This window comes from Mesoplodon mirus (genome assembly GCF_964341445.2).
Source record: "Mesoplodon mirus genome assembly, chromosome: 2".
Lineage (NCBI taxonomy): Eukaryota > Metazoa > Chordata > Mammalia > Artiodactyla > Ziphiidae > Mesoplodon > Mesoplodon mirus.
This window is the reverse complement of record NC_138977.1, coordinates 221396047-221419435: the sequence shown is the minus strand read 5'-3', so window position 1 is coordinate 221419435 and position 23389 is coordinate 221396047. Positions and strand designations below refer to the sequence as shown.

Below are 23389 nucleotides of genomic sequence, written 5' to 3'. Positions count from 1 at the left end.
CGGCACGCGGGACCAGACAACCAAGATCCTAAGCACCTTCCAGTGTGGAGTAAGTGGGATCTCAGTGTATCAAACATCAGGGGCGCGAAAGGTCAGGGGCCTGCGCTGCGCCCGGTGCCGGCCCGGCGGCGCTCTAACCACTGCGCCCCCGATCTCGGCCGCGCCGTCGGCCTCCTGCCACAGGCGTCGCTGTGCTCTCGCGCCGGCCCGGGAGCCGCGTTCCGCAGGGAGCAAGCGCTCGCGCAGAGCAGGGGTTTCAGTTTCTGGCGCGAACTTCCGCCGTTGCGAAGTTGAAGGGCGGCTTGGCGCGATGTCTGGGGACGGCAGCGGCCGCCGGTCCGAGGGCCGGGGCCGGGGCCGCGACGCGCACCGGGATCGCACCTGCTCCCGCTCCCGCTCGCGGTCCCCGCTGTCTCCCGTGTCCCGCCGCGGCGCCGCGCCCGAGCGCAGGGAGGCCCCGGAGCGCCCGAGCTTGGAGGAGACGGAGCCGTCGGATTCCGGGGACGAGATGATGGACCCGGCGAGCTTGGAGGCGGAGACCGACCATGGCCTGTGCCGCCAGATCCGCCATCAGTACCGGGCGCTCATCAACTCGGTCCAACGTAAGGCGGGGCGGCGCGGGCGCGGGCGCGGGGCGGCGCGGGCCCGGGGCGGCGCGGGCGGCGGCCGGGGCCAGCCCTGCGCCGCCCAGCTGCGCCTCGATTGGCTTGCGAGGCGCTCGCATATCCGTCCTGCGGATAGCGCTGCACGACCTTGGCCGGGGCGCGCAGGTCCCCGAGGAGCAGGACGGCACCGCCGGAGGCCAGGCGCGGTCGGGCGCTCGTCCGAGCCCAGACGGTCGGGAAGGGGGAGAGACGGCACGTGGAGTCCGGGCTCCTTCTCTTGCATCCAGCGGTTCCCAGCGAGCGGTCGCCCGCCCGCGGCAGCGTCGCCCGTGAACTATCAGAAATGCAAATTCCCGGACCGCCCTCTGGACCTATCCAGTCTGAAACTCTAGGTGGCCCAGGGGATCCTGTGGCTTGCAGAGTTTGAGAACCACTGTTAGGTGCGCTCCTCAGAGGCTGCAGAAGGAGTGGAGCCTTTGGGTGAAGTTTAGGGGGAGCCAAGTGGGTCCCCTTTTAAAGTTCATTCTGCTAAAGGGGTACAGTCATCTTTCTCTTGCCTGGCCGTTTTGGTGAAAGAGATCAAGCTATTGGAAGTATTCCCCCGGGGAGCAGGGGGCGGGGCTTGGCTGTGTTGCTGCAGCTGGTCACTTTGTCAGCCATTTGTTAGCGAATGATGAGCACGCTTCCCAAAGCTTGTCTTTTTTTAAAATAGAAAACCGGGAGGATATATTGAATGCCAGCGACAAGTTAACAGAGGTCCTTGAAGAGGCCAACACCCTGTTTAATGGAGGTAATTCATTATTTTATGTATGGAAGCTTTGTGTTATGTTTTAGGATAATTTTCATTAGTTTTACATAAGAACCGAATTATTGACATCAGACAACTCCCACATGTCTAATAGCGCTTTACTAGTTTTGGAACCTTTTTCACTGTAGCTCTACTACTCCTTTTATGGTGCACTTACCATCCCCTAAGCATATAGTAAGGGCTTTACATGAAATTTGGGGAGGTGGGGGGCAGCAGCCTGTCTAACAAGCCCCCCAGGTGGTTCTGTTGCTTGTTCAAATTTGAGAACTTTCTGGGTATTATCTTTCTACTGTATTGACTGTTGTATCCCCAGAATGCACTGGTTGAATGGATGAATTAAAAAGGAAGAACTGAGCTGGACTTTGACGTCCTGTTTCTTTCCCTGTCCTCCCGACCTCCCTTCCCTCAGCATCTTGCTCTTGGTCCACCTATAACCCAGTAGGGGTAGCCATGTCTACAGGTGGCCCTGTTGGTCTCTAATGGGGGGAGGGGTGGGAGAAAGAGAGAAATCTCAGCACTGAACTCTAGACCTTTGTTGCAGAAGGAGGAGGCGCTAAAAAATAATCTTGGTTTGAATTAAAAGCAGCAGCAGTGTTAGTGGTAAGAGCAGTCTGTCTGAAGACAGAGGACAGGTCAGAGAGGGCCCTGATGTGGGCACTGGGTCACAGAGCCCTAGGATGAGTCCCCAGACCACTTTTCCCTCCTAAATCCATTGGGAGCAGAAAGGGAGGGTGCAGGCAGAGGCGGGTAAAGACGTCAGTAGAGCTGGCCGCTGCCCGGACACCACAATGCCTCATGTTCTTTGAAGACCAGAATGTTTATTTCTGGTCGTTCGCTAGTGTGGCTGATGTTTAAACGTCACCCCCTTTCACATTTTCTATCTGAACGCTTTCAAAGCTGTGTCTCTCTTGCTGTGATTGCAGCCTCCTTACCATCCCGCATCTTGGTCTACCAGTTCACCTAACTTCCGCAAACCTTCCCGAAGCCAGCCTTTCCTTTTCACCCTGTGAAATCCCTCCTCCACCCTCTAGGCTTTTCTCCTCTCCCAAGCCTGGACCCCCCAGGCTGGCTCCTGAAGGTTACTCTGGACCCCTTCCCCCCCTTATTATTATTATTCACCCAGCTTAAGAGTTGTCGATCAACAGGTTGTTTCCCCCTCAGCCATTTCCACTGTGCTGGCTGGGTCACCTCTTTAAGGCAAAATTATTTACAACGGACCTAGGAGATGGTCAGCCAACACAGAATTCTATATCCCCCGTAGAGGTGGATTTGATGTTCTCAGGTTTAACTCTTTAGAGGCTTGGATCCATCCGTGAGGGATCTGCGCTTTCCTCAGTGTGCGCTGTGACAGTGATGTGCTGGGGGGTCTAGAACAGCCTACGAACCCGCCCCCCTAGCTTCTGCCTCTGCCTCGTTCTCTCACTCATTGTCACCCTCGCAGTAATTCTCCTAAAATAAAACTGAGGAGAGGGACTTCCCTGGTGGCGCAGTGGTTAAGAATCCGCCTGCCAATGTAGGCGACATGGGTTCGAGCCCTGGTCTGGGAAGATCCCACATGCTGCGGAGCAACTAAGCCTGTGAGCCGCAACTACTGAGCCCCTGTTCCACAACTACTGAAGCCCGCGTACCTAGAGCCCGCGCTCCGCAACAAGAGAAGCCACCGCAGTGAGAAGCCCGCGCACCACAACGAAGAGTAGCCCCTGCTTGCCACAACTAGAGAGAGCCCGTGCTCAGCAGCGAAGACCCAATGCAGCCAATAACTAAATAAATAAATAAATATTTTTAAAAAATTGTGATAACGTTTAAAAAAAAAAAAACGGAAGAAAATGATGTATACATACAAAGCTTGGAGTCAGTAAGTTCACCAGCCTGAGGAATGTTTGGGAAATAGTAATTCAAACGAAATGGCCTTGGGGAGTGAGCCAAGCAAAGGTTTTTGTGTATTTGAACTTTGCAGTATTTGTCTCTTCTTGGGTGTCTTTTCAATTTGCCTTTGCCGATGTTTCTGGAGTGCTTTTACACACCGCCTGTTCCCTTCGGAGTCTGATTAAACCCATTCCTCTCGGCCCTGCTGTTTCCCCCAGTGGACCCTTCCCTCACCTCCCCAAACTTCCTCCTCGGTTTCCCTGCCCCATTCCCTTCTTGTGTCCTATTTAAACCTTTTTCTGCCTATAGCTTATCTTAAATCCCATGCCCTCTGTCAGACCTCTTGGGATCATCCATCCTCAGCAGTCACGGCCCTGCTGCCTGTTCATTTGGTGGTGCTCGTGCTGCCGGGTAGAGGCTGCATCTCCCGCTGCCGGCCCTGCACCTAATTTCAGCTGAGGCTCCTTGACCACTTACCTGTTGATGGGTGGCAAAGCACCATGCCCAGCACAGTGCCTTACACACAGCAGGCATTCAGTTTGACTTACATCATCAGCGCGGTGTTAACAGTGGCTGGGATGGGTTGCTGGAGTCAAAGGGAAAAGCCCATGTTGGAGATGATGGAGGTTTTGTTAAGCTGGGGTTGTTACGAGATTGCGGTTCAGTTCCCGGGAGTAGGAAAAGTGCGGAGGGAGTTGGCTTTTAGGAAGACTGGTTAGCTTTGATTTCAGATTTTGGTGAGCTGGGCAGGGGAACCAGTTTTTAGACGGAGATGGATGATGTTTGAGATTTTTTTGGTCCTGTGGGAAATTCGGAGTAAGTGTAGTTGGAAGTTTTGGGAAAATACCTGTGGATAATGTGTATGTTGTAATGTGTGTGTTTTCCTTCTTTTTCGAATAGTGTCCCGAGCACGAGAAGCAGTCCTAGACGCCCACTTTCTTGTTTTGGCTTCAGATTTGGGCAAAGAGAAGGCAAAGCAGCTGCGTTCTGATCTGAACTCGTTTGATATGTTAAGATATGTTGAAACTCTAGTAAGTTCAAAGCTACAGAATCTTAATAAATGCTTCATCTGTCACATATTGTATAAGTATCTACTTTGCTTATATCCATATGCAAATGGTTTTCACTTCATTTTTCCTTTTTTTGGCCTCAGATTCCTCCAAAGAGATCTTACCAGATTAAACAGATGACAGTCAAGCTATGTGGTGGAATCTAGGTTGGCAGCTTAGAGCAGTTTGAAAATCTCCTAGCCTTCTAAGACTCTGGGTGCTATGTTTATTTCAAATGGCCATTTTTTTCCTCACTCGGCTGTCAGTTCGTAAGTGTTCCAGCTTATTCTCAGTGACCTAGGACGTTTGTCCCAGGCTGGGCAAAAGCCCACACCACAGGTGGCAGAGTTTCAGCTGGAGATGACAGGTCTGGTGGAGGGGGCATGTTTTGATTTGTCTTTGAGAATATTTCAGAACCATCCGAATATGATTGGGGTTCTGCTTTTGGGTGTTTTTTGTTGTTGTTGTTTTGTTCACCTGTCTTTGCCTCTGAATACGTTTGAATGGTTGTTACCTGAAATTTGGAAACTTTTCCTTGATGGATTAACCAAGAAAAAAGCACAAGGAGACTAACTTTGTACCTTAACTCTGTTGTCTTTTTTTCCTTGGTTCTACTTTGAGCCAACCTGTATCCTAGCATTTCTGCTAGGACATTGATTTTCTGACCAAATGTTTGTTAAAAGGTTATTAAAATGATTTAGTACCCTGAGACCTGACCAGATAAATTATTTTGTAAAGGTATGAGGCAGACGAGATTTTCGTTGTTTCTAAAGCCTTAGGTTTTTTTTAAATTTAAATTTACCCTACTTAAATTTTAAACCTTAAAATTTTCTTTTTTAACAACTTTAAAATTTTGACATATCATGCATTTTGGAAAGTGCACACTAATGTATAGCTCAGTAAATAAAGTTAACTATGTATTGGGTAATCTTTTAAAAAATTACTTTTATTTATCAGGGTGAGCTTTGTACTTTAAATAATATATCAAAATAAATTCCAGAAGTCTTAAAGCAGTCCATATAAAACCTGAAATTAATAGCTGTCTAGTCTCTGGGAAGGGAAGATCTTTTCAAGTATGACACTAAATAAGAAGACTATAAAGAAAAGATTGGTAGATTTGACCAGACAAAAATTGAAATGTGTTCCTCCAGGCGTGCGGTGGTGGGACAGGGTGGCAAGAGAACAGAGTGGAGCTGACCATGCCTCTCTGATCGGGTTCTGGCAGCCTGTCTTTTCTTCAAAGTTTAACTGCCTTTAAAGGGTGAAGCTCTCTGAGGGTTTTTGATTATTGTTTATATATGATACTACCATTTTAATTTGATAACCTCTAGGCATTTCATAATTTTATAGTGTAATAAAAGTGTACTTTCATAAAAGCAAATTTAATATAATACACTTTCTGTAAGATAGCTTCAGGTAGCAGAATTATTAGACTTCCGCCAACTCTTCCCAGGAAGGCGGTTTTAAGATGAACGATTCTCTCCTTGACACTAGGCCCCTGCTCTCTGGAAATGCTGAGATACAAGCTGAATAGAGGTCTCCAGGAGGTTGGCTGAAAAATGAAAATTGAAAGCCAGCTAAACTTCCCTGTTCTGTCTCAGAACTTTTGCTTTGGGATGTCATGTCATATTTTTATGCTAATTCAGCTTTGCTAATACTTTAAAAGTGAACTATGGGTGATCAGAAATTCCCCGTGGGCTTAGTTCTGGTCCGTCCATCCTCAGCCTGCAGGGGGCTAGAGCAGGGTTTCTCAGGCTGGGCACTATGGATATTTTGGGCTGGCTGAGTCTTTGTTGTGGGGCCTGTTGTAGGATACTGAGAGCATCCTGGCTTCTGCCCACCAGCTGCCAGTAACGCTGCCCTCTCCGCCTCCCCCCAACCCAGTTGTGACAGCCAAAAATGTCTCCAGACATGAAGCCAAAAGACCCCTGCAGGGGCACGGGGGGTACAGAATCACTCTGGTGAGAACCATTGGTCTGGATCATCTCGCTTTCTTACCAAAAGGTTCTGAATACATTGAGGAATATTTTCTGCCACAAAGAAGGTACCTTTGAAAATAAGAATTTATAATAAGAAATTTAGCCAACATGTTAGGACAGCTAAAACAGACTTTGCCTCTGGCCTGTTGTTTAGTGATAGAGATGATTGGGTACGGTGAATGATTGCTTGTGGCTTAACTGGGGTTTTTGTTTCCCTTCATTTTTGTAGCTGACACATATGGGTGTAAATCCGCTAGAAGCTGAAGAACTCATCCGTGATGAAGATAGTTCTGATTTTGAATTGATAGTCTATGACTCCTGGAAAATATCAGGCAAAACAGCAGAAAACACCTTTAATAAAACCCATACATTCCACTTTCTGTAAGATTATTTTAAAAATCTGACAGACCAGCCATTTGTAAACCTTGTTTTTTATTGTAGGGGCAAAAATTATCTGGTATTGTGGAGGTGACGATCATGATGACGTTTAGAGACTTTCTAAACTTTGATTTAAAAGCCCATAAAATCTTGATGTGGATGGACCCTCATCCTGCTTAACTTAAGCAGGAAGGGCCGTGGGCTGGCACCTCCTTACCAGGGCACCCTGCTGGCTCCTTTGCTTTCTTTCTTTTATTTTCTTTTTTATATTTATTTACTTATTTGGCTGTGCCGGGTCTTAGTTGCTCCTTTGCTTTCTGGCGTGGCAGACTTTGGGTCTGTGGCATAATGTCTGGTTTGTTTTATCATCTTTAAAATCCTTATCAGGTAGGAGGATGATACCTCCTAGGAAAGATGTCTTAAAATTCTACCAGTATATGTAAAGTGCCATTTATTATATATAATTCCCTGTTAGATGATCTCTGACTTATATTTGAAGACTGCTTAAGTCACTATTACATAAACTGCCTAGTTCATTTTTTGGATACAACTCTTCTTAATTTTGAAAAGCTTTTCTTTATACTCAAATGGAATTGGCTTCTGTCTTAATTTCCCAGCTCAGTCCTATGGAGAAGCTAAGAACAGCTCTTACTGGTTCTTCTGTGAGACAGCCTTTAAATACATAGTAGATAACTTCTCTAGGGTAAGCACCCAAGTGGTTTCTTCCTTAAGTGGATAGCTCCGGGGCATTTGTCTATTCTGATTACCCTTCTAAACCTTCTGAGATTGGTAGTGTCTGTTAGAAGGCTTTGGAGATGCAGATGTGGTCCGTCTGTGGCGTGGGGCCCGGCATCTGTTTTTTAACAAGACTTCCTTAACTCAAGTGCCCAGAACCGCTGTATATTACAGCAAAAAGGTCAAGCTTCCTTACTATAGGAAAAGTCCAAGTCTTTTTTGTTGCCGAGTTCTAGGCTCTGTCATAAATCCTAGGATCTAAAGATAGCCTTTTGTTGTGTGACTTAAACTTTATCTCATGATGTAGCTCAACTTGCAGCCACAATGATTTATGTACAACTTTGCAGCCTTGCACTTGCTGTTTGTTCCCTTGGCCTGCAGTATCCTTTCCCCATTTTTTTCCATCTGGTGAGGTTTAGTTCTCCCACAAGCACCAGCTTGGAAGCCTCCAGTGACTTCTCTAGACAGAGGTATCAGTGTAGGATCAGTCTTCCCAACCAGACCACTCCCATGTCTGGGTAGATCTCTCTGTCCAAATGCTCTCCTAGCACTTGAGTAATACCCCACCACAGGATCTACCATGTTATGTGGAAATGGATCTTTGTGCGTGAATATTTATCTGTCCATCTCTACTGTATACTTTGATTTCCTTAAGTGTAGGGACCACATGGGCCTAAATTCTGTGGGCCTTGGTTTCTGCATGGTACCTCTGTAGGGCTTTTTTGGAAGGTGGAGGGAATCCAGAAGAGAAAGGAATCCCTTGGCCTCTGCCTGACCTGTTATCTCCTAAGACAGGTGTGTTCTGGATTCCCAGGCTGTGGGCCTCTGCCCTGGCACCCCCAGACCAAAAGGCTTTTAACTCCAGTGGAGCTGTTTGTTCCCTTCCCCTGATCTCTGAAGTTGGCTTTGTGAAACAGACAACAGGCTAGCTGGGAGGACCACGGGCATATTCACCCGCTTACTGTTCAGAGTAAAATACGAAGGTGTTGGGGAGGTATCGGTGACTGAGGCGAGCTCCTAAGAATTCTTTTAGACACACAGAGGGAGCAGAAAGGGTGTTACAAACCTGACACAAGACTCTTGGTCTGATGTCACTCGTACGTCACTGATGCCTGGTTGTGAATTTGACTGTGCTGTGGGAACTGCTTTCAGTTAGTGAAATTAGTTTGTTTTAAAAACAAAAAGAGACGTGAGAGCATATTTTTCATTAGGTTGGGTTCAATACAAGGAGAGTGCCCTGTGCCAAAGCCACGAACCGATCGTTCAAGGAAAGTTCGTGTGATAGAAGAGCAGCAGGCAATGCCTGACGAGGTTTGTTTTTTCACATGTTGCTTTTTAACACAGCTAATTTCAAATAGCCATTAATATGATATACATGTAATTGGGCCATCTTTTCTAAGCTTTAGGGTCTGGAGTCAGGTTCTGCCACTTAAAAGTAGTCATTTAATGTTTGAATCATTTTTGACATGTTTAAGCCTTTAAACATTTTATCCAATTGACCACTTGTCTTAGTTTTAACTCATTTCTGTAGTTTGGATTACTTCTCCCAAACCAGGGTTTCTTAACCTCAGCACTGTCAACATTTGGGCTGGATAATTCTTTGTTGTGAGAGGCTGTCCTGTGCATTACAGGATGTTTAGCAGCATCCTTGGCCTCTTCCCACTAGATGTTAATAGCATCCTCTCACTCCCCCCCTTGCCCCACCCCACGTATGACAACCAAATGTTAGCAAATGGCCCATCAGTGGGGTGGGGGAGGGGTGGTGCACAGTCACTCCCGGTTGAGAACCACTGTTCTAAAGTGTCCCTTTTGTATTTTGCTATTTTATGTTCAACCTGAAAATGGTTGATTGGGTAATGCTACTCTTCTATTAGAAAATTAATATGAAAATGTTACTAAAACCAGAAAAATCTTTTTTTAACTATTAATTGTAAGATGGGGATAAACACTGCTAGCAATCCCAGATAAAAGATATTCAGAGGAGTTCGGCCATGTAAGAGATCAGAAAAGGTTAACAGACAAATAGGTCAGTCTGCTTGATAACGACTTTATATTTTCAGTTAAAAAGAATGGAAGAATCTCATCAAGAAGCAACAGAAAAAGAAGTAGAAAGAATCTTGGGATTGTTGCAAACATATTTTGAAAAAGATCGTAAGTATGATACCAAGCTCAAAAGGGAGCGACTTGTATTTATCAGTTAGGCCTGTGTCACTTTCAGTGAGAAGTTATTTTTATTCAGAAGGCATATATGTAATGTTTGAATCATTTTGATTCTTTCTTGACATACGTCTTTAATGAGGCTTCCCCTCTCTAGAAATTCCATGAGAACATTGGTGTAGTAAATTCTCATTTTTATTTTTAGAAGATGGGATATTTTTTCTGTTACAAAATAATACATGCCATAGAAGTGAGAAAAGTAAAAAGTCAAGTACCTATTCTACCTGTCCTCACTCCCTAGAGGTTGCCACTTATAAAATGTGATGTGTATATTTTCAGATTTTCTTATGTTTATGTCATAATAAATAAGCAACTAAGTAGGGATTTTTCTTGTCGTTTTTTTGCTTTTTTCAAAGCTAATCATAACATACACATTATTCTGCAATATGACTTCTCCATGTGGACATTTTCCCATATCAATACATAAGGTCCCGCTTATTCTTTTCAGTGATTCCCACTGGGTGGCTGTATCATAAATACATTTAACAAATCCTCTATTAGCGGGCAAGTTCCTTTTTTTTTTTTTTTTTTCTTTGCAGTACGCGGGCCTCTCACTGCTGTGGCCTCTCCCGTTGCGGAGCACAGGCTCCAGACGCGCAGGCCCAGCGGCCATGGCTCACGGGCCCAGCCGCTCCGCGGCATGTGGGATCCTCCCGGGCCAGGGCACGAACCCGTGTCCCCTGCATCGGCAGGCGGACTCTCAACCACTGCGCCACCAGGGAAGCCCGGGCAAGTTCTTTATAACATTTTACTCTTGTGTAAACCGCTGGAGTGAAAAATCTTGGCACATAACTTTGTGCACATGTGCTAATATTTCTGTAGGACAGCTTACAGATTTTTAACAGGTACACAAGATTGCCCTCCAGCAGGGTTGTATTGATTTCCATCCCACAACAGGATGAATGCCCATTTCCTTTCTCTGGCTAACACTAGAGAGTATTGGTCTTAATTGATAAGCAAAAACAACTTTTCCTGTACTGAAGAATTTTTTTCCTCTTTTGTCTGTAGCTGATACTCCGATGTCCTTCTTTGACTTTGTGGTTGATCCACAGTCTTTTGCCCGAACAGTGGAAAACATCTTTCATGTTTCTTTTATTATAAGGGTAAGATTTAAGATTATTTCTCTAATGTTTTTATATGCTTTTAAAAGGGTAAATAATAACAGGTACAGACGGGAGCTGGCAGAGGAATTTGTACTAACCGGTAAGTGTTTTAGACCCATTGTAGCAAAACATTGACAAGTCATAGGCAGAAGAAACTAGCTAAAAACTTATGTGCTTGCTTCTACATTTTAGAAATTTTTTAGAGAAAGAATTGGGAAACTTTGAATATGGAACTTACAGATTAGATAACTGTATGATACAAATGTTAAATTTCCCAAACTTGGTAGTTGTCATGTTATGCACGAGAATATTCTTGTTTTCAAGAAACATACACTGAAGTCTTAGGGAAAAGGAACAGATTGTCTATCACTCTCATAAAAATTAATATATATAGAGAGAAAGCAATAATGTAAATATGGCAAAAGTCAAACAGTTGGTGACTCTGGGTAAAGGATATCTGGGAAGTCTTTACAGTAGTCTTGTAACTCTTAAGTTTGAAGTAATTTCAAAATAGATGGTTTAGGGGAAAAAAAAAGTACTCAGAAATGTACTTTGAGAATTTGCTCTAGGCTGTCTTTAGTATTCTGTCAGGTTGCATTCCTGCACTTGTAAGATGAGTTCGATTTTCATCTTACGCAAAAATCTTGTATTGACCAAAGTATTTTTCCAGAAATGATAACTAAGTCATATTTTGTCAATGGTAAATGGTAGAATTATGCATAATAAAATGTGGATATTCAGGAATTCCCTGGCTGTCCAGTGGTTAGGACTCCACGCTCTCACTGCTGAGGGCCCGGGTTCAGTCCCTGGTGGGGGAACAAAGATCCCACAAGCCGAGTGGCACCGACAAAAAATAATAATAAAAATAAAAAGTGGAATATTCAAAAAGTATGAATCAGTCAAAGAGTCAAGATGGTTACAGTTTTATTTAAGAGCTCCTCAGGATGCGGTCGTAAAAGAGCTGATTAGAACCTGAGGGACACCCTGTGCCGAGAAAGATGTTGGAGAAGGCTTGTCCATATAAATGCCTCATTATCATTATGGTGCACTTTGATTGTCTAAGATTTAGAATTTTCTAATTGAGTAATTTTTTCATCCAGTGGTTATAGGTTTTGAATCTAAATTTTAGTCTTCTCCTAAAATCACATTTGTGTTTTAGGATGGGTTTGCAAGAATAAGACTTGACCAAGACCGACTGCCAATAATAGGTAAATGATTCTATGTTCAGAAAAATTAGTTTTAGAGAAAGTGTACTTGTTACTAGAGTTTGTGAAATGTATTTTATTAAATGTAAACTAGTTTTTATTTTAGGTAACAAACTTTACAATGCTGTGTCTTCTTCAACTAACTGAAAATGCTGAAAACTTAATCATAGTTTAAAACCTATGGATTCATCTGTGTCATTGATTGAACATCTATTGCTGTGAAGACGAACAAGAAATTATATAATTGCCCTTAAATTTTAATTTAGGAAGCTTGTAATTGCAGTTATTTTTTGTAGTTTCCTTCTATTTTAACCCTAATGCCAGCAGCTTCTCCTCTCCCTGAGAGAATCTTTAATTCTTTGTTGAATGATTCACACTCTCCATTGCTCTTTGCCTTCTAAGGTCTCCTGTAGAGAATGAAGTTCTTTCATTGCACTTATGTCTTCCTTTAAAAGTTCTTAATTTCATGTTGGACCCACTAGGCCTTATCTCTGTGGTTGGTTCACAGATATGCAGAGTTTTTCAAATGATTGGAATGTGTTATTCTACCACATTTTTTTCTGAATGGAAGCAAACGGGACTGCTTGCTATTGTAATAATACAGCACAGTAATGCATGAAATCCTAATAAGTATGTAATATTCTAAGTATCTTGTCGATACAGGTTTCATTCCTATTATTCATTGGTTTCTGTTCAGATTACCTCTTCTGACTTGATAACTTTTGAAAACTTTGTCTTTCAAACAGAGCCTGTTAATAACGAAGAAAGTGGAGGAATTGACCAAAACACTCAAATTAGGAATCAGGGAATCATAGCTTTGAGTTACCGTGACTGGGAGGTAATGCTCTGCGTGTTGCCTTGGGCAGTTCGTCTTCAAGAATTCCTTTGCTGTAAACCCAGTGCCCACATGTTCTTTGTTCTCTGCCAGGAGATTGTGAAGACCTTTGAGATCTCAGAGCCTATGATTACTTCAAGTCAAAGCCGGCAGAGGCTAAGTGCTTGACACCAGCTGAAGGTAACATTTCCTGTGGGAAGCTGCACATATTTATTAAAGTTTCTTTTCACCTTTTCACATTCTGGTGAAATTTGAATGTTGCTTCCCTCTAGTGCCCCATTCTTAGAACTGTGTGTAACTGTTGAAAAAAGCAGAACAGGACCTACTGGTTGCTAGTTCCCTTCTTTGGATTGATTACTTTGGTGGGGTTATGACTTGCTGTTGCAAGAGAGCAGGGATTGTTCTTGGTTTGGCTTTTTTTTACGCCCAAACACATGGATGAATTAGATGAGTGGAATCTCGAATCCTCCCATCAGTTTTGTTCATTGTCCCATGAGGTTCGCTTACTTTATAAGTACAAAGTAGAAACGGAGGATTAAGACGGAATTACCTTGGAACGACGTGGGTAATGGGCATTTCTGAAATCTGAGTCATGCTTATGAAGTAATTCTTCATCTTTATGGAGAACGTTGCTGGGAGGAAATCTTCGTCATGACCTGGCATTCTGTACTGCACACAGCTGTGGATGGGGATCAGGAGACTGGGTTCTGTTGGCTCTGCCGCTTTAAAATGTTGGGCAAGTCAGTCTCACTCAGCTTTGTTTTCCTTCTCTATCAATCTATCTACAAAATGGGGGGGGATTCTGAATTAGATAATGGCTAAGACTTTTTTTTTTCTAGCTCAAATTTTCTATGATTTGGAGAATTAAAATTAGCTTTTTAGTACTTAATGTAAACTTTTTTTTTTTTAAGGAAAAATAGCTTTATTTTTAAAAGAAATCAAATGTCTACTGTAAGTATACATGAAACAGCATCTTTCACTTAAGCCCTAAGCTTGATGATGTATGCCCTTTATTATATTCCAATGAGATTTTGGAATTCAATTTCAAAGACAATAACATTTATTAGTAGATATTGAAGAAAGCTACTGACTTTGAGGAAGAAAGTTCAGTAACTGTTTACCTACCCTAAGATACTCATCCCCACAATATATTGGGGATTATTTGAGCATTTAAAAATTTAACAAAATATTTATCTTTTCATTGCATCCATCAATACCTTAAATCTCTGCTGCAATCCAAGTAAAATGATGGTGACCAGTGTTTTCTGATACTGTCCATGATGGACAGAGTAAAATCACAGCATAAAGAGTAGCCAAGAATTTATACTGTAAACGTTATCTGGGTCCAAACATCTTGCAACAATTAATGTAAACTCTTAACATGTGCTTCAATTAATTGAGCTGCTTTTGTTCCGAGATAATTGAAGGTAAGAGGAGGATTCATGTAAGATATATAATGTGTGTTTACTTGGGCCCTCCTCACCGAGGAGGGGCTGGTTGTTAGATTTCATGTATGCATCTTAAATGAACTTGTATCATTTATAAACTGTTAACCAGCTATTTTCCCCCTTTTTTTAGGACTCAAGTGGATAGTGAAGTCCAAAAAGGAAAGCAGCGTATTGTATTGTACATACTGTATGATTAAGCATTTTTAAAGACAGATTGTTTTTAGTAAAGTGTCTCTTTTGATAGTTAATGGGTCGTCTTTGATTAAAGGAGGTTCACTGCCATATTCACAAATAATTGTAGTTATTCTTTATTTTCTGTTCTTGGGAAGAGTTTCTCCTTTCTCCAGTCCTGTCCCATTAGAAGTTTTAGTTAGGTTGTTAATGGCCTAAAGATCATTATGGTTCTTTGTGCATCCTTTTAGCTGTAAAGTTAGCTAGTCAAGTCAACAAATATTAGGTGGCACCATATGAAATTGTTGGGTTTTTTTAAGTAAAATACAGTCAAATATCAGCAATTTTATATGATTCAGCCTATGATTTACACACAAGAAACTACTCAGTCCTCTTTCAAGCCAAGCCAGACCACTTTGGATCCATCTTACCAGCAGTCCTCTCTTTGTACTTGAGGGCTGCTGACTGCCACAGAGAAACCCCATACAACAGGGTGGAGTGCCGCTGCTCCCATGGGTGCAGGGCCTTCAAGTCCGTCCTTGATGTTCTCTGAGCCCTAGTTGCTTCCTTTGCCCATTCCCACACTGTATCCATCCTTTCTCACTCTTACCCTCTGGTGTCAGAGGTAGAGGTGTCTCTTCTGTGGAGGCTCTGGATCTCTGCATCCTCGGATCTCTGCTGTCAGTCATTCCTTCGCTGTATCTAGCACTTTCCCTTCAACCGCGCTCACCTCTCATCTTAAAAACATTACTGTGACCCTTCTCAAGTTACTGTCCTGTCTCCTTTTAAAAGAACAATCACTTGCTGCCTCCTCCTGTCAGTCCTCACACCATGCTGTGTAGTACCTCCTTTCTCACCATCCTACCAAGGCTCTTCATTGGTGATTTCCTTTCTAAATTGTTAAATCCAATGGATAAATGCTGTGCATTTAACATTTGAAAATTTACTTTTTGAAAACTGTACATCCTTATATCTGATGCTTTCCCTGGTTCACCTTCCACCACCTTACTCTCATGATTTATATTATATCTGTCTGTATCCTGGCCATTCCCTAAAATTTATCTGACTAAACTCTGAAAAGCTACAGATGCATGTAACCAATGGCTTACTGGACAGCATGTGTGTGGGCTGTTTTAGACATATGTATAAAACAGCCCCCAAATTTGCTTTCCCTGTAATTGCCGTATGGGTACTTTTACTATCTTATTTTCTCAGAGAGAAACCTAGGATTTCTTTTTTCTTTTACTGCCACAGTCTCTACCTTAAGCGGTCACTAATGCCCGTCTGGTCCCTTGCTGCCACAGACTAGCCTCTGTGTCCCCCACTTCCTGTCTGTCCTTCAGATCGCTTCCATATCTTCAAAACCACTTGTCAGTTTCTCAGCCATCTCCCCACTGCCTTCAAGATTTGAAACCCTGAGCTCTTCAGTGATGTTCAAAGCCTCGCAGGATCAGGCCTTTTGCCTACATTTCCAGGCTCACTTCCTTCCATCTGAACTCTAGCCATTGCTTTCATTTTGGTTAAACAGCTTTACTGAGATATAATTTACATACTATACTATTCACCCATTTAAAGTATAATTAATTCATTGTTTTTTAGTCTGTTCATGGGCTTGTTCAGCCATCACCACAATCTGGTTTTAGAACATTTTTGTCCCCCCAGCCTTGGACCAGTAGCAGTCACTCACCCCTCTCCATCCACCCTCCAACCCCTCAGCCTAACCAACCCCTAACCTGCACTGCGTCTATAAATTTGTCTGTCTCTGTCTTCGTCAATTTGCCTATTCTGGACATTTCACATAAATGGAATCACACAGCATGTGGTTTTAACATTTGAATTTTTCGAGCATGTCTGTTTAGAGCTGATTTTTTAATTCATCTGCTTTCTACTTGTTTCAAACTCTCGTCATTAAGAAACTTAAAAGTGGTTACCTTTTGCAAACCAAGGAGGCAAAGCTGTTCCTTTGCATTTTGTACCTTTCTGTAATTGAGTTTTCTAACCATGTACTTTTTCATTATTTTAAAAGATTATCAACAGAAGTTATTTGGACAGGGAGGTTATGGGCCACTTTTACTTCTTTAAGTGTCTGAATAGAAAGAAAAAAAAAAACTGGTGTTCTCCCTTAAAGGTCAAACGCATGTAACATGCCCAAAGCCTCTTTTCCTCCAGAGCATTGTGTTTTAACAGCACCTCGTGCTTACCTCAGTTATTCTGTGCTCCCCACCCTGTCTGTTTGCAGTGGAGTTCCCCCACTGGAACTGAAATAAGTCTGTGCCCCATTTTTACGCCGACAGTGGCCGGCAGGATGTAGGCACTGACGTTGTTTCTCCTAACTGCTGTGCCTGCCCGAGGACGTATTTTCCAAAATGCATTCTCAGGCCCCCACGTCCCCCATAAATTGCTGCTACTCTATTCTCTAGTCCGTATTCTCAGTATAGCTTTTCATACTACAGAATTGGACATAGCTTTGTTTTACTTCTTCTATTGTTCTCTTCCCCCAGTAGATTGTAAGCCCTCTAAGGGGCTACGTCCTAGAGTCTTGGATCTCTGGCAGGGCTAGGGCTTAGGCCTAGGTACATGATATCCCATTAAATTTTAGGTGCATTGGAGAATACAAGACAATGCATTGTCTGCATAATAACTGTAACAGGCTTTTACACTGTCTGTCTATATTTATAGAGAGGGAGCCAGGGCTCTTTAGTCAAGATCAACTCAGAAGCTGTGGAATTGCAGGTTTCTTTGTTTGTATAACAATATTTGTTCTTATGAGCAGTGTCCACATAAAAGAACAATGGAAAGCATAAGGAAGGATAGAGGTGTGTGATAAAGAGTTTCCAGAGGCTTGGAGTGGTAGATTAAAACACAGCCCCAAGTTTGTTTTTTTTTTTTTTTTTTTTTTTTTTTGGCTGTGCTGGGTCTTCGTTGCTGCACGTGGGCTTTCTCTAGTTGCGGTGAGCGGGGGCTACTCTTCGTTGTGGTGCACCGGCTTCTCATTGCGGTGGCTGCTCTTGTTGCGGAGCACGGGCTCTAGGCGCACGGACTTCAGTAGTCGTGGCACGTGGGCTCAGTAGTTGTGGCTCACGGGCTCTAGAGCGCAGGCTCAGTAGTTGTGGCACACGGGCTTAGTTGCTCCGCGGCATGTGGGATCTTCCCGGACCAGAGATCGAAGCCGTGTCCCCTGCATTGGGGGGTGGATTCTCAACCACTGCGCCACCAGGGAAGCCCAGCCCCAAGTTTTTTTGAGAGAAAGAGTCTGTTTCTCTCCCCTTGAATGTGGGCTGATCTTGGGTGGCTTGTTTGATAGTGGAATACAGCAGAAGTGAGCATCTGATAGGCCTCCCAGAGTCCCGAGTCGCCATGTAATAAGTCCAACTACCACGTGGCCTTGAAACTACCTGGAGAGGGGAGACAAGGTGAAGGACCAGCTAGGCTCAAGCCTCCTAGCCATCCCTGCCAAGCCATCACCTGAATGTCCCCAAGCATTTCCAGTGGTGCTGCATGGGGCAGAAAAATTGTTCAGCTGAGCTCTGCCTGAATCCCTACAGAATTGTGAGGTAAAATGAAATGGTGGTGGTTTTAATTCACAAGGTTTTAGGTTAGTTATACAGATAGCTGAAACACTTGGGAATGCTGTGCTTGTGGTTTAACTTTTTTATTTTTTTTTAAGTGTGATGCACTTAGAAACAATATTAGGGGATATAGGATTTTACTGCACCAACATCTATGAAGGTATGCTAGCCTAAAAAGGAAGTACAACCTAGAAAATAAACTTTCTGTTTTTCTAGTTGACTTCTCAAAAATGGTGGTATACTCAAGAGCTCTCTTTGGAGTGGTTTTACAATTTTATCTTCTTTTTTTTGACTTTTTCATCATAATAGTCACTTCCATAAGTGCTTCCTGGTAAGGCTGGACAGTTGGATAGGCTGTGACCCATTCAAATTCTTTTACTTCCTCTTTCTCCACTTGAGATTTCAGGAAAGGGGGAGCTTGCGTAGAGAGTTTCTGAGCACCTTGTCGACCATTGCTTTGCTCTGTGAATTCTCTCCCTCAAGTCATTCGATCTTGATGTCCCTTTGTTTCTTTGCCTAGGCCACCCTGTGCTTTTTGGTCTTAGTTTTGTGTGTTTTCTGGATATTTTCAGTGTTTTCATTCTTCTCCAGTGTTAATACTTTGGGGGAAGGTATTTCATTTGAGATTCCTTGAGGGAGTAGTCGATACTTGTGGTCTCTGAGGCCTCTGGCTTGTTCGGCTCGGTATACATGTTTCCGTATCTGGTTCAGCTGTCCTTTATTATATATATAGTCCATGGCACAGATCTCAAGTGGCTATTAGCCCTGCAAGGCACTCTTACACCACGTTCCAGCTAGGGTCTCGTAATTGTTTCATGTCTTCCTCTTCAAGCCTCTTCCCCTCTCCTCCCCCTGCATTCCCTCCTAGTTGAAGACTGTGCCTTAGACATCCTTGTAAAAACAGAAGCAGCCCCTCAGGAACACCGTCCTCTTCCCACTGCAGGAACAACCCCATGCATCTATCCTGGACTCTGCCTTCCTGCCTTTACGGTGGAAACAATGCCCCCTGGCCTATCAAAAGCCAGTTCTTCCACCTGTGCTTGTGGAACTTCAAGAACTTCAATTTACCATGATCAAATTCCCTTTCCTGCTTCAAAATTTCCTGCCTACTGGATCGCTCCATCAGCATAAAAATACACTTCAGTATATATCATCTTCAAACAAAAAAGGAAAACTCTTCCTTTACTGCACATCCCCTTTTTTACTCCCCTTCACAGCATAACTTGAAGCAGTTGCCTCTCCACTTTCTCGCCTCACATTTTCCCTCAATCCTCTTCCGTTCGGCTTCCACCCCCATCACTTGTCTGAGACTGCTCTCATCTAGGTCACGAGTCATCTTGTTTCTGTCCGTCATACTTGACCTCCCAGCAGCATTCTACAGTGGTGACCACTCTCTCCTTGAAATACCTTCCTTTCTTCTGGCTTTCAGGCTATAGCCAAGGCCATGTGACTAAGGCTATCTTGGACCCCCTACACTCTTCCAGCCATTAGCTGAATGTCCGCGAGTAACTGAATAGCCCCTCATTCTCTTCCTGCCTCACGGCCACCCCCTCCACCGGCTTTGCTGGTTGCCTTTTAAATGTAATGTAGGAAGATGCAGCAGAGAAACTGTCACTTAAGATAGAGCACAGTCACACTCCGGCTTCCTTGGACAAGGAGAGTCCTGATCATTCGAGAAGTGAAGTGCTGTGTGTCAGGCACCGGTCTGGAGTGGGAGTCAGGGATGCGCGAGCCAGCTGAGCACACAGGCTGCCCTGTGCTCGCCTCGGCTTCGCCTGCCTGCTTGACACCCCTGCTCGACTCGTCCTCCAGAGCGTTTCCTTCCGTTCCCCCTTCTCAGTCCTGTCACTTCTCAGTTCAAAACGCACCCCCCCATGGTAGCAGCCTGTAACTAGCTTCCCTAGAATCCACACTTTTCTCCCTCGGTCCCCAGCCCCATTAGACCGATCACACAGCAGCCAGAGTGATCTCTGTATTCCATAAATCTGAGCACATCACTTTCCTGCTTAGAAACCTGGGATAGCGTCTTATTGCTTTCGGGAGAAAATCCCCAATTCCAGTATGGCATCCGTAAGCTGGTTCCTGACTGCGTCTCCCAACAAGCTTCTCGAGCCGACTGCTCCTTCTGCTGCAGCCACGCTGACTTTTCTGTTCCTCAAACACTATGTTCTCCTTCCTGTCTGAGTATTTTCACATGTTCGTCCTTCATATACTCCCCAAACGCCTAATATAGCAGCTCTGACTATGGTTTTTAGGTTTTAGCCTGTGTCACTTCTTCAGACCTTCTACATACTCATTCAAATAAAATCCCATCTTTTCATGACACTTCTCACAATCTGTGGTAACTATTTAATGTCCACATCCCTCACTAGACTAAGCCCTAGGAGGTTGTGGGTGTTTATTTTGTTCAGTGCTGTCCAGTCAGCACCACTGTTGCTCAATGAACCAAACAGTACAAGCAAAGCATGCTCCCTTGAAATACCTGGGCCCTTTTTAACTTGGTGATAAATTGTTATGATTCTATTACTGGCTCCAAAGTTCATGGTAAATGTATTTCCTCACCTTAATCTTCTTTTCTCATGGGGACTGGGAACCTACTGCAATCCGAGGGTCTTGAGTATTTTTGGCCCAGGCCAATCTAGAAGAGCAAAAAGAGAAATTATACAAGGGTTTGGAGAAAGGTTTTGGGAAACATGCTCTGGTATGAATGGTAATGGGAGTTGATTTGGGACACACTTTTCATTATGTAGCAAAAGGCATTTCTGTGCTTCAATAGGCAGGACTCCACAATATGTTTAACTTCTATCTTTCCTTGAATCAAGGAAGGAGTGCTCTCTGATAAAAGCATAAACAGAGAGCCAAATTGTGTTTGAGGCTGAGGCTGTCCTCAGCACATTCATTTTAACACTGGAGAGGGGAGGCTGGGTTGCTATTTCAAATTCCACAAACCACGGTAGAAGAAAGAACTTACCTTTGATGAGAAATTTGAGATTTCAGAGTTGGTAAGTCCACTTTAAGTTGAGTTATGCCTAAGGTGATTAACAATAAATATAATTTATTAGCTATCTAACTATAACATGTTTCATGATTCTTGTGAAAGGTTTACATTTTAGATAGATAATAAAACAATTTGACAGCAAGAAAGAGTTGTGGGGTTTTTTCTTAATTTAATGCAGAAAAATAAAGCAGAGACATTTATCACTTAAGATGGAGCACAATCACATTTAGGCATCCTCAAGACCTTATCTCTTAACCTGCTCAGTTAGCAAATAGGTTCTCTGTTTAGCTATCTGGATCATAAATATTGTTGCTCTGACTTAGCAGCAAAAGGGAAGGATTTTATAACATGGGACTAGAAAAAAACAAAACTATATTTGCTGTTTAGGTAAAGTTAATTTCTCACTCATATTTCTGCTTTCATATTTTTCTTTCCTCAGCAATTCTTATATTATTTCCACAGCAACATTTCTAGAGTTTACCATACTCTAGGCACTGCACTAAGAACTCAAATGGATTCTTAATCTTCCAGACAGCTGTACGAGGTAGGTACTTGTTATCCCGCATTTCCTAGCAAAGTGGACTGAGCTCAAGAGAGGATCAGTGACTTGCTAAAGGTCCCATGGGTTGGCTTCAGAGGCAGGATGTGTGCGTGTGTGACTCCAGAGCACATACGTTTCTTTCCTGTGCTACACCCATTCCCAGAGAAGTGAGACTTCTGCTGCCTTTACTCAAAATGTAAGGACAGTAGTACCTACTGCTCTTCTGCACTCAGATCCAGCCGTTCTGAGTCTGTCACCAAAGGAGGGTGTGAGGCTGGGATCTGCACTGACGGTTGATCCTTCCGCAGCCCCCCGCTGCCCCTTCTCCTCAGAGCACCTCTGGCTCCCTCCACGGCTCTTAGGGCCCCATGCTGTTTACCTTTGGTGTCTTCTGCTTCGGCCGTCGCCCTATCAATGGCCAGTTTCGCAAACCACATCTCTGCTCTTCACTCTCTTCCCTCAGCACGTGCCCTCCTGAGCTGCTCTCCCAACTCTAACCTCTCATTCTCTATTCCGCCAAGTCCTGTTTTCCAGCCATTAAAGTTCCTGGCCCTCTTTCAGTCTTTCAGCTACCTACTGTTGATCCTTCAGGATGCCTTGGTTTGATTTCTAGGGCAACCGGAAGCAGTCACAAGCTTTTTTGTATGTGTCATCACTATCCTAGATTGAGACTACTGGGAGGTCGTAGGTGAAGACATCTTCTGGCTGGCAGGGAATGAGCTTCAGCGTGAGCTGGGCTAAACGGCTGCAGACAGAGAGCAGAAGGGCCTGTGCCTCACACACACAGGGGTCCCGGCTAAAGTGCAGTTAGAGCATCTTCCAAGGCAACAGGAGCATCCTTTTTTTTTTCTTTTTGGGATATATATTGTGTATCTTCCATGGAAATGGAACCCTGGAATCGGTGGAGAACCCTGGAGCGAGTCCTGCATGCACACAGTAGTGGCAGGAGGTCGGACAAGTGTGCAGGTGGCCCAGTCGTGGGGTCTCATCATTACTTAGCTGGCGTGTCACTCACCTAAATACTGCTCCTGCTATGAAGTTGTGAGCTTTGATACTGTTTAGTATACTTCTAGTCCTATACAATATAATTATGTTCATAACTGGTCATTAAAGAAGCAAAAAATACACCAATGTTGAAATCACATTAATGAAAATGACTGCATATTCACATCAGGAAACCCTGTTCACCATACATGTGAGTGGCATCCATTCGAACAAAGTCCTCACATAGCCCACTGTGATGTCTCTAGTTCTTTTAAAAAATGTGAAAAGGAGAAAATACAGTGATTAATTACAACCTGGCTTATTAGGAATAGAATCTACCCCTTCCAAAATGTGCTGCTTGTAGAGACGTGCTTGAAACCGTAGCCCCAAATTCAAATTCAGAAATAAATGAGTTAAAGAAGTAAATATGGGTATTTTATGCTTAAAAAAAATCGAAGAATTTCAAACATCAAGTCATGACCGTGGTTTCTATTTTCATACCAAAGCACTGAATTTTCTTTTTTTTTAAATACATCTTTATTGGAGTATAATTGCTTCACAATGCTGTGCTAGTTTCTGTTGTACAACTAAGTGAATCAGCCATATGCATACATATATCCCTATAGCCCCTCCCTCTTGAGCCCCCCTCTCATGCTCTCTATCCCACCCCTTCAATCTACATTTTAATATCAGGTGCTTCCCAAACCAAGCAAGATACCGTTTTAAAACTGATAAAAAGTCATGCTGCTCAGATGTGAAACTCATGTGATATTAATTCCGCCAAAATGTTTGTAACACCTGGGACCTGACAGCATGATACTACCACAACTTCCTAATAGTCACGGACGATGAGCCAGGCACTACGTGAAGGACTAAAAGTCAATGTCTTATTTATCAT

The 23389-nt window shown here is 43.6% G+C and overlaps 1 protein-coding gene across 2 annotated transcripts; it reads left to right on the top strand.

Annotated features, from left to right (window-relative positions):
* The first annotated feature begins 211 nt into the window (after positions 1–211).
* NSMCE4A (NSE4 homolog A, SMC5-SMC6 complex component) lies at positions 212–14476 on the top strand. 2 transcript variants are annotated; one of them, XM_082633784.1, is made up of 11 exons: positions 215–602; positions 1318–1395; positions 4180–4310; positions 6537–6688; positions 8632–8731; positions 9481–9571; positions 10646–10740; positions 11900–11948; positions 12692–12783; positions 12874–12960; positions 14359–14476. In XM_082633784.1, the coding sequence occupies exons 1-10, from the start codon at positions 311–313 to the stop codon at positions 12946–12948; spliced, it is 1155 nt and encodes a 384-aa protein (XP_082489910.1). In that variant the 5' UTR covers positions 215–310; the 3' UTR covers positions 12949–12960; positions 14359–14476. The 2 variants fall into 2 exon arrangements, with proteins under 2 accessions (XP_082489909.1, XP_082489910.1); XM_082633783.1 differs by having other exon boundaries at positions 212–602; positions 12692–12960.
* The last annotated feature ends 8913 nt before the right edge of the window (positions 14477–23389 follow it).